At 45.1% G+C, this 13,836-nt stretch overlaps 2 protein-coding genes across 2 annotated transcripts in view; one reads left to right on the top strand and one right to left on the bottom strand.

Moving 5' to 3' along the window:
- Positions 1–3,007, top strand: part of esr1 (estrogen receptor 1) — a gene marked incomplete at both ends in the record, with an annotated part of 68,730 nt that extends 65,723 nt beyond the window's left edge. The window contains 1 exon segment of the mRNA XM_084314286.1: positions 2,731–3,007. Coding sequence (XP_084170412.1) covers positions 2,731–3,007 — 277 coding nt within the window.
- Positions 3,008–5,364: 2,357 nt separating this feature from the next.
- syne1a (spectrin repeat containing, nuclear envelope 1a) overlaps positions 5,365–13,836 on the bottom strand; it is a gene marked incomplete at its 5' end in the record, with an annotated part of 228,874 nt that continues 220,402 nt past the window's right edge. Inside the window, 5 exon segments of the mRNA XM_084314285.1 lie at positions 5,365–6,939; positions 9,066–9,124; positions 10,941–11,024; positions 11,992–12,261; positions 12,813–12,941. Coding sequence (XP_084170411.1) covers positions 6,645–6,939; positions 9,066–9,124; positions 10,941–11,024; positions 11,992–12,261; positions 12,813–12,941 — 837 coding nt within the window. The 3' untranslated portion in view covers positions 5,365–6,644.

Raw genomic sequence — 13,836 nt, 5'->3', positions numbered from 1 at the left:
AGCGCCCCAGAGGGCTTTATATACCTGGACCTCCCTTCCAGTCCTGGTCGGGTCGTTCTGTATCTGTGTCTGTGTTCATGGAGTTCGGTACGTTACCATCCTGTACGTTACCATCACCTGCCGCGTCTCCGGAGTGAGACGACGTGCCGGCCATCACCACCTGTCGCCGTTTGCCTGGAGTGGGACACCGCCTTCGCTCTCTAATTCTCTATGGGAGGTTGCCAGTGTTCCCACTCCAGACGTCAAGCCGGCGCGCCATCGCTCCCTATATTTCAAGGGAGGATGGCGTCTCTTCGCCCCGGTCCCCTGGGACTCCCTGTGTTCTGCGCTGCCCGTCTGCAGCATCCGAGGAGGAGGATTCCTTTAAGAGCAGCAGAGCCCTACTCGGTGTAGGGACGAAGAGGATCTCCGTGCCAGGCCTCCGCCGTCGGGCCCCTGTCTCCGTGCCCGGCCTTTGCTGTCGGGCCCCTGTCTCCGTGCCCGGCCTCCGCTGTCGGGCCCCTGTCCCCGTGCCAGGCCTCCGCCGTCGGGCCCCTGTCCCGTGCCAGGCCCCGCCGTCGGGCCCCTGTCCCCGTGCCAGGCCTCCGCCGTCGGGTCCCTGTTCCCGTGCCAGGCCTCCGCCGTCGGGCCCCTGTCCCCGTGCCAGGCCTCCACCGTCGGAACCCTGTCCTCATCCCTGTAAGCAGCTCTGGCCCTCGCCCTGTCCAAGGCCTTAACCCTGTTCTCTGTCCCTGTCTCCAGCCCGCCTCTCTGGGCCTCTGTCCCTGTCCCCCTCTCCAGTGCCCCTGGTCCTGGCCCTGACACTTAGCCCTGGTCCTTAGCCCTGGCCCTTAGCCTTAGTCCCTTAGCCTGTTCGCCTCTTAAAGGCACAGTGCCGCATTTTCCATATTTCCTTGACTCTAGTGTTTTTGTGTTTTCCCTTAAAGGGACTGTGCCGCTTTTTGTTCTATAATAAATATTTGCCCTGTTTTGGCTTACTCTCATACCTGTCTTGTGTTGTGCGATTGGGGTCGGTTTCAAACCTTAACAGATACGCTTATGTGGTGCATTTAGCCCCCCTGTATTCCATATTAATGTATTCAATTTAGCCATGGTCGTATTTGTTTACGTGTATAAATTGTAAACAACGTCAGCGAGATGCCTGTGTGGTTGGCTCAACGTAGGGCCAATGTTTATGTTAAACGGGCATGAGGTTAGCTTGTTATGATAGTACAGTGTGTCAATTCAAGCACATGTCCAGCTAGCTTCAATGAGCATGAGTAGCAGTCATTCTCGGTCAGTAGTCCTCACAGCAAGCATGTTGACTACATCACGCTAGCTGCGTCAATTCAGGCACGTGCCCAGCTAGCCTAAACGAGCACGAGGCTAGCTTGTTATGTTAGTACAGTATGTCAATTCAGGCACGTGCCCAGCTAGCCTAAACGAGCACGAGGCTAGCTTGTTATGTTAGTACAGTATGTCAATTCAGGCACGTGCCCAGCTAGCCTAAACGAGCACGAGGCTAGCTTGTTATGTTAGTACAGTATGTCAATTCAGGCACGTGCCCAGCTAGCCTAAACGAGCACGAGGCTAGCTTGTTATGTTAGTACAGTATGCAGGGGCGGACCTTCCTACAGGCGATATAGGCGGTCGCCTAGAGCGCCACCCAGAGGGGGACGCCAAGTGCAGTTTTGGCGCCCCCCTCTATATCTGCAACCATTATTTTTACATTAAAAAAATTCTAACATAAGGGAAAATGAGCCAAAAATCTAAAACGGTCGGTCGGTCTGAGCCTCAGCTTTAGGTGTTCACAGTCAGAACATGCTAGAGCGCTGTGCATTGATGGGTATCGGTCAAGTGGTTATAGAATTGAACGTTGAGGAAAGAAAGACTAACGTTAGAGAACTATGAAGAAAAAAGCCAAAAAAAAAAAAAAAAAATTACAAAAAAATTAAAAAGTGGTGAATCTCGCCTAGGGCGCCAAATGGGCTAGGTCCGCCCCTGACAGTATGTCAATTCAGGCACGTGCCCAGCTAGCCTAAACGAGCACGAGGCTAGCTTGTTATGTTAGTACAGTATGTCAATTCAAGCACATGTCCAGCTAGCTTGAATGAGCACGAGTAGCAGTCATTCTCGGCCATTCTCCAGGCCAACCACCCCTCTCTTTAGATATTCCTCTGTGTGAAAGTGTAATTCTTCAATGTTTCTGGGGAGCTGATCTGAAACACGTCTTATCCCAATGGCGCTTCTAGCTCCGCCCCATGGCGCCTCTAGCTCCGCCCCATGCTGGTATACAGTTTACTGTAAGAATAAGTCATTCACTTGTGGTTTTCAAGAAAATGGTTCGTATAGCTATTTTTGAGGGTTACAAATGTGAATAACTTCGATTTTGTTCTTTTTTAGTTTTTGTTTTGGAGGCTTCATTTGATAAGAATATAGGACAGGCATATATTATATACGCATTATGCTTCAGCCTGTAACTTTTCAGTCACTGACAAAATCAAAGACTGTTGACAGTCTGGAATGATTGTGCATATTTGTATTGTGTGTGCTGACTGAATAAAAAATGACTACTACTACTACTACTACTACTATACTACTACTACTACTACTACTACTACTACTACTACTACTACTACTACTACTACTACTACTACTACTACTACTACAACTACAACTACTACTACCACTACTACTCCTACTCCTACTCCTACTACTACTATACTTACTTGCATCCATTACTCTTTGCAGCAACAAAGGGATGGAACACCTTTACAGCATGAAGTGCAAGAACAAAGTCCCTCTTTACGACCTGCTTCTGGAGATGCTGGATGCTCAGCGCCTCCACCCCCAAGCCAGGGTCTGGGAACAGGGCAAGGAGCTGCCCTCAACCAGCAGCAGCAGCAGCAGCTCCATGGAATACAGTTCAGGACCCACCCAAGGCAGCCAGGATGGCCAGACCAGAGCCTCCAGCACAGGGGTACTCCAGTACGGCGCCCCCCGCGCTGACTGCACCCCCATCCTGTGAGAAAAGGGGGCAATCGAGATTTGTAGATAGCATAATGGTTGAAAGTCGTTCTTAACGGACGTTGTATGAAATCAGAGGTTGTGGAGCATCTGAAAAGGGATGATTGTATAAAGTTAATTTCATATGGGATGGTTGTTTATAATTTAAGTGATTTTGTAGTTTTAACTTTTTCTGTGGCTGTCTATTCAGTGGCATGAAACGTTCTTCTTTTCACTGGCCTTCACTAGTCTCTGAGCTTGAGTGCAGTCTGTCACTTTCCCATGTTGCCTTTCACAACCTCTGCCTTCCTTTTTTGAGACAATCTCTTATGGCTTTACGGTACAGCTTGATAGTGTCAATGCAGGTGTACACATATTTTGGCATTCTGTGAGTGAAGAGCAGCTAATCTATCTTTCATCTTGTAGTAAAATCTATTTGTAAAATGTCTTGGCTTCATAGGTGACGCCTTGTGACCAAAGTGCACTTCTTCACCCGAGTTGAGGGTTCGTTCATTAGGCAGCGTTTTAATTTCCCCCGTATTGAGGGTGAATAATGTCACGTGTCGCGTTTTTGCCGTGGCTCGTGTGTGAACTATGAATGTATATTATGATCCTAGTTGAAACTGCCGACGCAAAGGTCACAGGAGACCAAACATCAGGTGCCTTGTTAGAACTGTGCGCGCACAATCACGTCACAGATTATATTTCAAAACCTAATTCTGAATGTGAATTTAGTCACGGTTGAGGACAGAATTTTATTCTTAACAGCCAATTTAACTGAACAAATCAGTGACAAAAATCATGACAAAAGTAATGTTTTTTTTTTTTTTTTTTGTCAAACTTTGGCATTGGGTAATTTAACCCCATCTGTAGCTTTATTGTGAATATGTCTATTCTCTGTGCTTACTTGAAGTGATTTTTACGTGTCTGCTGTGCCTTTACTTGCACGTGTGTTGGACAGGAGAAAGGGGTTGGGGGATTCGGGCGGCGGAGGTCGCCATCGTGAACCGCGACCTTGAACCGCGAGTGGTGTTGGGGGCTGCAGCACCCGTTTTCAATGTTTACGAGCAGAGGAATGATTCATTATTGAGACTCATTGGCCATGGCTCATTTTCTGTGAAGAACATATAAAAAGACATTTTCACCGAGTGCACACTGTGCAAGTGTACCGTGCAAGGATTTCTTCACATTTTATCACAGAAAACGATTAGCACTTTTATTGATAAATGTGATCTAGCAGAGGTAAATGGCAAATATTAACCATATATACCGTCTATATTGCTTGTAATTGAGATACAGTTTACATCTGTATTTTAATATAAATTGTTATGGCTTTATTGTTTTAGAATCCCAATAATGTTGTTACCAGACAAAGTAACAAAAACGTGAACACCACACAAGGGTTAAAACAACACCACACCAGGGTTAAACAACATCACACAAGGGTTAAAACAACACCACACAAGGGTTAAAACAACACCACACCAGGGTTAAACAACATCACACAAGGGTTAAAACAACACCACACAAGGGTTAAAACAACACCACACCAGGGTTAAACAACATCACACAAGGGTTAGAACACCACACAAGGGTTAAAACAACACCACACCAGGGTTAAACAACATCACACAAGGGTTAAAACACCACACAAGGGTTAAAACAACACCACACCAGGGTTAAACAACATCACACAAGGGTTAAAACATCACACAAGGGTTAAAACAACACCACACCAGGGTTAAACAACATCACACAAGGGTTAAAACAACACCACACCAGGGTTAAACAACATCACACAAGGGTTAAAACATCACACAAGGGTTAAAACAACACCACACCAGGGTTAAACAACATCACACAAGGGTTAAAACATCACACAAGGGTTAAAACACCACACCAGGGTTAAAACACCACACCAGGGTTAAAACAACACCACACCAGGGTTAAAACACCACACCAGGGTTAAAACAACACCACACCAGAGTTAAAACAACACCACATCAGGGTTAAAACACCACACCAGGGTTAAAACACCACACCAGGGTTAAACAACACCACACCAGGGTTAAAACAACACCACACCAGGGTTAAAACACCACACCAGGGTAAAAAATAAAATAAAAGCTGTCCTGATGCCCTTGATCTGCATTTCAACCACGTCCAAGTCACCATCATTTACAAAGCAGTGAATTCATGTCGACTTGGATGAAATCCTCTATTTCTGAACTGTTCTATATTTACTGTGAATAAATAAAAGCATCAAGCGTGAAAATACGTCCGGAGTCATAATTTCTGCCACTTTTAATCCGACAGCTCAGCTGACATTGTGTATCTCAAAAGAATTGCGAGAAAAAACAAGGGAAGTTACATTTTATGTTTTATTATATGCAAAGAGAGCGTATTCTTCATGAAGTCAGCATTAGCAAACTGTACATACATAAATAACCATTTTCATATCTGGTGATGTTTTTTTCTTCTTCTTCATCTTCGCTCGTTGGTGTCGTTTTATTTTACAGATTACAGTTCGACGACCCGAGCGATTGACTGATGTTTTTCCCCCCCCATCGGGTCAGAATCAACGGTCGTTGATCAGCGCCGTTATTACAAAGCACACTATTTCATATCACAAACCCGTCTACTCCAACACTACCAAGTGATTGTAGGGTTTTCTTAAAAGCAAGGGACTCTCAAGTGCATGCTCAAACGGAAAGGTAAAAAAATAACTGCCTGTATTCAAAGGCATTTCAGACATTAATATACAAATCACTTGAATCTTGGCAAGTGAACTTACATGATTTAGTTATTTTTTTGCTTTAAATAGTTGCCCCAGTTGATTAAATATTGAAATACTGAAATTAAAAATAGAGAGCAATACTAGCCTTGGCCTATGGGGGAGGAGGGGAGAAGTCGGCCATATTGGTAGGACATTTTCAGTGCAGTACCATAAACAGTGCTCATGTCAGTGCTCATCGGTTCAAGCTCTTGACTCTCTTGTGATATTTAGGGCTGTGAACGTTTGCTAATCAAACTTCAGCGGTTTACCTCGCGGCTGTCGACGCCGCTCTCTCTGTAGCCTGGCGTCCGCAGCCTCATTGATACTAGCGAATCGGCTAACGGCCCCGTTGAACACAAAATAAATAGTAGCAGCACTGAATTGCACGGACAAACAGCAAACTTTCAACTTTGGCTCCCAACATTCAGTATATAAATAGTGCTTTCATTTTCATTACCGTCACAAGTTTCCTCGGAAACCTTTAAAAAAAAAGATTTTATAATAATAATATACACATTGGAGTTAAGAATAGAAACATAACAAGTTATTATTTGGACTTGAGGGGTGGGCGGGGGGTTTTAAGGTCCATCGATGGGTTTTGAGAGCTAACTCATTTGTTAGCTAGAGTAATCTGATCTGATGATAGTATCAAGTCCTGATATCACCTCTACATCGCTTCATGTATCAGGTGACCCCCCGCCCCTACCCACACACAAACACACCGCCACCCTTCCACCCCCCTCAAAAAAAGTCTGTTGGTAAAGGGGGGGGGGGGGGTAGTGGACGTGAGAACATTCATACGGGTCAGTGGAGTCCTTGGCAAGAGAAAACAACAAAAGAGACGCAGTATAGGTAGCTGGGGTGTAGGTGTAGGCGTATAGCCTCATATGGGCGGAGGTCCGTTGGTGTAGCGCAGCATGGGGTGGAAGGAGCGGGCGAAGTTGTTGGCGTGGTGGCAGCTGTAGTCCTCCTCCGTCATGGGCACCAGGCAGGCCAGGCCGATGAGGAGCAACAGGAGCAGCTGGACGGGCAGGGCGGCCCGGAGGACCCGCAGCAGGAACGACGGGCCCTTCCGAGGAGGAGGGGAGGAGGGGGAGGCGGAGAGGAGGCCCCCCCCCCCGTCCGGGAGGTCAGAAGGGGAGGAAGCGCAGCCAACGGCGCCCGGAGATCTGGTCAGCCTGCACGGCGCGCGGGGGGGGGGGGGGGGGAGAGAGAGAGAGACGGGAGACGGGAGTCAGACGTGGGAGGACGTGGGAGACACAGACACAGCAGAGAGGAGAGCTAGGAACATAAAGATGCAACGCATACAGTACAGCTACATACATTCATCAGGTGAGAAAGATCAACAATGTTAGAACAAGCAACTTATGGAGGTAAAGAAATAATCAGTCACCCTGTCTGCCCGTCCACCCACACACACACACACACACACACACACACAAACACACACACACACACACACACACACACACACACACACACACACACACTGTCCATGTAACGGAAAACAAACCAAGAGCACCCCTAGACGGATGCCCCCCCCCCCCCCAGACTATAAAACATCTTCTCCGGCTTCAGAAGAGAAGACTATGTGAGAGTTCAATGTCACGTCTCATTCCTTCCACACCAAAGCCGGAGCCTCTGGGGGGGAGAGACGGTAGCCGTGCCGGCGCGCGGGGAGGCGGGAGGAAGAACACCGCGTTCCCGCCGAGCCGGTGACGTGCCTGGCGGGCGCCATGACTCCTCCAGACCTGCGCTCTATAGCCTATTAGCATGTAACATTTATTTTACCCCCCTCACCGCGGTAACTATGGTGGCAAGAAGTAGCAGGAACAGTATTGTGCGTGTGTGTGTGCGTGTGCGTGTGCCTTCAGGTGGTCCGTGCTACAAGCCCTCATTTCCACGGCAACCTTTCCCTCTCTGCTCAATTTCAATTTCCGGAGCCAATTACAGCGTAATAGGAATCTAGCGGTACTCACTGTTCCTCATACAATAATAGAGTCTATCAGCGGGAACCCACACCCTAGTTAGTAATTACCCCCACTGCACTACTCATGCCCGAGGTTAATTTAGGCCCAGGCTTCAATGGGCCTATATGCCATTATTGGTAGCGACTTGATGGAAATCATGAGAGTGGGTTGAAAATGATGGAGGGTCTGAACGGGAGAGAGAGAGAGCACAAGTACAAGAGAGAGAGAGATAGAGAGAGAGCACAAGTGCGAGAGAGAGAGAGAGAGAGAGCACAAGTACAAGAGAGAGAGATAGCACAGGCACGAGCACAAGAGAGAGAGAGAGAGAGAGAGAGAGAGAGATAGCACAAGTACAAGAGAGAGCACAAGTACAAGAGAGAGATAGCACAGGTACAAGAGAGAGAGAGATAGCACAAGTACAAGAGAGAGAGAGATAGAGAGAGAGCACAAGTACAAGAGAGAGGGAGAGAGCACAAGTACAAGAGAGAGAGATAGCACAGGGACAAGCACGAGAGAGAAAGAGAGAGAGAGAGAGAAAGACACACAGACAGACAGATAGACAGTGGGAGTTGAGTTAAGTTGGAAGGAATCACCACAGGAAGGAATGCAGAAAGTTCTGATATCCAACTATGGAGAGAATGAAAAAGAGAGAAGACACAGAGAAGAGAGATAGGGGAGGAAGAGGAATATTAGGACTCTAGCAGTGCCATCTAGTGGTGTGAGGAGAACACTACCAGGTTACTCTGAAAAGTGAGAGCAGAAAAAAAAACCATGACAGATATCAAACATCTTGGCAGTGCCATTCAAAACAGCAAGGCGGAGTAGCAGAGCAATGAAAGCACCAGAAAACAAAAAACAAAAAAAAAACATGTTCATTTGAATGAGAAAAGGGAACTGCCTGATTGTAGGCGATTCCCAACTCATTAAACAGCTGGTAACGTAGCTTCTAGAAGAAGAGAGGATCATGGAACTTAAGGGTTATGGGGTCTACATTGGGAGAAACAAATCCCAGAGGCAATAATGAGAGCGGAAATTGATTATCTGCTGTCATCAGAGTTAGTACGTATATCCTCAGTTGTGATTGGCTGAGTGCTATTTCTGCAGTTGCGATTGGCCGAGTGATATGTCTGCAGTTGTGGTCGGTTTAAGGCAGAAGTATGGGAGAAGGCGAATGTCTTATGGCATTTTATTATCTATTTATACATTTTTTGGAGTGAATCAAGGCTCTGAATCAAGGAGGCTCCCGAGGTGTGTGTGTGTGTGTGTGGGGGGGGGGGGGGGGGGGACATGGTTCCATCATCCTCCCGTAGTTCTAGAATCCGGCAGAGAGATACCTTTGGCGCGTGCCGCTCTCGGGGGGTCCTGGGTGGGCCTGACTAGTTTTGGCGCGGGGCTGAACCACGTAATGAGCAGGGGGGGTAAAAGAAAGAAAGAATGTTTCAGTCCAAAAATAAAGATCAAGCGTCAGATGAGAGGGAAATCAAATAGAAAATAAAGTATAAATAATAAATAATAACATAAAGAGAGCAGTAACATTTCGCTAAAGAGAAAGAACATTAACAACCGAAGGGGCAGCAGCGTAAAATCAATGATGTGATCGACTAACAGGAAACAAGAAATCTGGCTTCTCAAACCCTCCTGGACAAAAGTGGAGTGAAATTAGTCACTGAAACTCCCAAAATAATCTCCATCTTAACGAGAAAATGTCATTTTCTATTGTGTCTCAAAATCGTATTTTCTTAAAACAAAAACAAAAACGAAATCTGCAAATGGGGGTGAGATAATTTTGTTCCAATATACATTTTTAGAATATTTTTTGGTTTCAAGGATTTTCTCAAAACAAGTGAAATGTCTTGAAAACAGAAAACAGGAGTGACCTGCTCGATTTCAAGACACTCTCACGTCAGATGTTTTCACTCGTCGTCTGCTTTGAGCTTAAAGTGCTTGTTAAACGTGCTGTAAGTGGTATTTATTCTTTGTTCAAATAAGTGGTCTACGTGTTAAAATAATAGTTCTACACTCCGACAGCCATCACTGATATAGAGTGTGTGGTCAGTGACATGGGTCTCCCAGTCCCTCCACAGAAAATACATTTTTTGGTATCCTGTTCCCACTTTAGAAAACTCCACACTGAAAAAATGTACTGACAAAAATAAGAAATGCAAACTAGTTTTAAGCAAATGTGTGCTTGAAACAAGTCAAATAGTCTACCAGTGCAGTAATAATAATAATAATAATAATATTATTAATAATAATAATAATAATAATAATAATAATAATAATAATAATAATAATAATAATAATAATAATAATAATAATAATAATAATAATAATAATAATAATAATAATAATAATAATAATAATAATAATAATAATAATAATAATAATAATAATAATAATAATAATAATAATAATAATAATAATACATTTATTTGTATAGCACCTTTCATACAGAAACTGCAGCTCAAAGTGTTTCACAACAGAAAAAAGACATATAAAGTGCAGACATATAAAATCACAGTTTAGGATTTAACATCCCAAAAGTAAGCAAATTTGGCCAGGCAAAATTTCGTGAAATAAGTAAAAATATCTAGGGTTCTCTCTCCTGATTGGATGAAGTGGGAAGGGATACCAGACCAGACACTCTATATCAGTGATGGCCGTTGGAATGTAGAGCAACTTAACACTTATCTTAACAAAACAAAAAAAAATACCACTTACAGCACACAGACCTATTGTTTCAGGAATCGTTCACAATGTTCACTAAATGAAAACAACAATGAAAAATCATTGAGAATATAGTTTTGTGCACAGGGTCTGCTTCGTGGCGAAGAAGAGAAAGCCAGTTTTGCTTGTACATTTCGGCTATACAGATCAACATGGTGCGGATAGCGAAAATCATTTCAGGTCGGAGCAGCTGGGGGGGGGGGGGGGGTGTCAGCAAAAATATCTGTCGGGGTACAAATTAGCAGGGCAGCTTAAAGCAACGAACACAGGGAAAGGCAGTCTGTGTCGACTGTAAAATAAAATGTCGGTAGGGAGAGGATATCTACACATTAAGGAGCCTACATGCATAAAAAAAGAAAAAGGGCAGCAAAAGTAGATCTATAAAATTAGGGATAAGATTTCGGGGGGGGGGGGGGGGGATCTGGGTAATTTGATAGGGCAAATCTCCTATCTCCTAACGGCAGTGTGATGGGATACGTTACCGATCGTCTGCGACTCGGGACGGCCCCTTCTGACACGGGGCTAGTCGATCCGGACGACGTGACAAGGGGCAGAGGTAGGGATTCCTAAAAAAAATTATTATAATAATAAAAAAAAATAAATCAATTTATGACGGTAGGAATGTAGCGATTCTTGGTAAGTGATAGGAAAACTGACCGTAACCCAGAGAGACATTTTCACATCAGCTGTGGAAGTTCCCTTCAAAGCCTTTTGTTCAACCCTCCCCCCCCCATATCCTGCCTTTCCTCTCCCCTCATCTGGTCATCCCTCCCCCGCACCCCTTTTCTGCCAGAATGCTTGACCCAGTCTCCTGGCCAGAGAAAGTCAAGTCCTCTACTGAACTCCTGATCTAAATTATATTTCATTCGTTTTTTTTTGATCCACTTTTTCTCCCATTTTTTCTATATTTTCTCCCATCCCAATTTCGTATCATCCAATTCAACCCTCCCCTGTCACGAACGCTGTTTCTTGCCTCCCACAAGCCGGCTGCAATGTGGACTAAGTCATACATAGCACAAGTCCCCTCCGGTACTTGAGGTAACAGCAGTCGCATCTTTTCACCTGCGCAGCTCGATCTCTCAGTGTCGAGGAGTAACGCGTGGGAGGCTCACGCTGCCCCCGACACTTCCTGATTCTACTGCGCAGGCGCACCAACCGACTTGTAGGAGTCGCTTGTTCACAACGTTCGATCCCCACCCTTCAGTTTTCCCTCCCCGTAATACGGCCAATGTGTATTACTGCGGACGACCAGCTAAACTGAAAACAATGTGGAGAGCTGGATTCGAACACGCAAATCCTAGCGTCTCCACACTGGTGGCGAGTGCCTTGCCCACTACACCACCTAGCCGCCCAATTATATTTCATTAGTAACGTTTTAACAATACATTTGTATCAACCATGAAGGTTTGACCACGTGCTTAATTAACCCCTCCGGTCCCACCACACAGCAAAATAGTTGACATGACGAAAGCTCCCCCTTCACTTCCTGACATATTATACGCGTTAATCGTCTGCGTTGGGTATTGGCTGTACCTGTTGTGTGTCCATGTTCTCCAGCCTCCTCTCCAGACCCTCCAGGTCAGAGTTCACCTCCCTCAGGAGCAGCCGCAGCCTGTTCCCGATCACGTGCACCTTCTCCTGGGCTTCTAGGCGCTCGCTGCCCTGGACCTGGGCCTGGGCCTGCTCTGAAGCCTGGGGCTGGATTAGTAAACTCTGGGGCTGAGTGTGGACCAGCAGCTGGCTCGATAGGTCCTGGAGGGAGGCCACCTTCTGCTGGGAGTCCAACAGCTCACGCTTGATTTGCTGGAGGTTAATTAGAGGAGATGAAAGGAGTCATTTGAAGTGGTGTTTTGGTGCCACAGGTCGTATCAGAGTGTTAGTTAGACGAGTCCACTTCTTACTGGTAATTCATGTAGGAAAAATAAATGAATAAAGAAATATGTACCCATATCTACATTTACATTCAGTCATTTAGCTGATGCTTTTATCCAAAGCGACTTACAAGTTCTGTACAATAGTTTTATCGAGATTTATAGATTATTGGAGAGATACACTCTGTGTCTTCTTGTCATGTGCGCTCATAACGTTTCAGTCTACTCTGGGAGGGATGATATACTGTATATATATATATACACACACACACACACTCATGTATCCATATCTATATTAACCTAATATCGGAGAGACATACTGTCAGTGTCTTGTGGTGTGAGCTCATAATGTTTCAGTCTACTCTGGGTGGGATGACACACACACACACACACACACACACACACACACACACACACACACACACACACACACACACACACACGTAACCATATCTAAATTAACACAATATTGGAGAGACGTACTGTGAGGGTCCTGTGGTGCGCTCGTAACGTGTCCCGGGCCACCCGGGGAGGGATGGGCACCACTTGGTTCCTCCTCCGGTCGATGTTCTCCAGCCACAGCAGCAGACCGTGGCTCATCTCGTGGAACTCCTGGAGGGTAAAGGAGATGTGGAAGTAGTCATTTTGAGTACTTTCATGAAACACAACACAACACAAGGTGCACTATTCAGGGGGTCTAAAAGGTGCACTATTCAGTTTGGGGAGAGACATGTATTTACATGTGCAGAGCCTGTAATGTAATTCTTACTGTACACATTGGTGTAGAAGTGGACCCAAGTGCCGACTGACGGAGGCAGAGGCAGGTTGACGGCGTAAACATTAAAACGGTCTTTAGCGACGAACGCAGGAACGAAACAGTAAAGAGACGAGCCTGGGATAACAGCTAACAGTAAGCTAGCTTTAACAGCATTAGGGTTCCAACGCTGACATGCATAGCAGGGAGACGACCACAGACTAACTGGGGGGCGATCAGATTATTATTATATAAATACATAATTTTAGGACCGCACTCCTTTCATGCTCATAACTGGGGGGGCGATAACATAAATACACGAGGGGGTGGTGATCAGATGATGACCGGCTGAAATTAGATGAAAACTCTGTATCTCTGAATAAACACTAAAATATTTTATAATGTGGTTTCCATGACGTAAAAACGAATTCATTAGTTATTATTTATTTAGTTTTTAAAGAGTTTTAAACACCTTTTTGTGCAAAGCATCTTGCTACTTTTACTCAACTTACTGTTGAGGCCAAAAAGGTCAAACTATCTAAAACGCAAAACTTATACAAAGCCTCAAGTGTTGTTTCATTATTAATGAATGGGTTTTATGTGTAAAATGTTGAAAAAAACAACAATAGTTTAGCCGGGTCCCCTGTTACTTTTAATGAAAACACCCCTTCAGAGATAATGGTCTGTTCCGAAAGTTGCATCATGTCCAGGAAGTGAAATCACCTGCCTTTTATGAAGTTAATGGTGAAAAGA

The sequence above is a fragment of the Notolepis coatsorum genome (assembly GCF_963971535.1).
Source record: "Notolepis coatsorum genome assembly, chromosome: 5".
Lineage (NCBI taxonomy): Eukaryota > Metazoa > Chordata > Actinopteri > Aulopiformes > Paralepididae > Notolepis > Notolepis coatsorum.
This window is presented reverse-complemented; position numbering and strand designations above follow the sequence as displayed.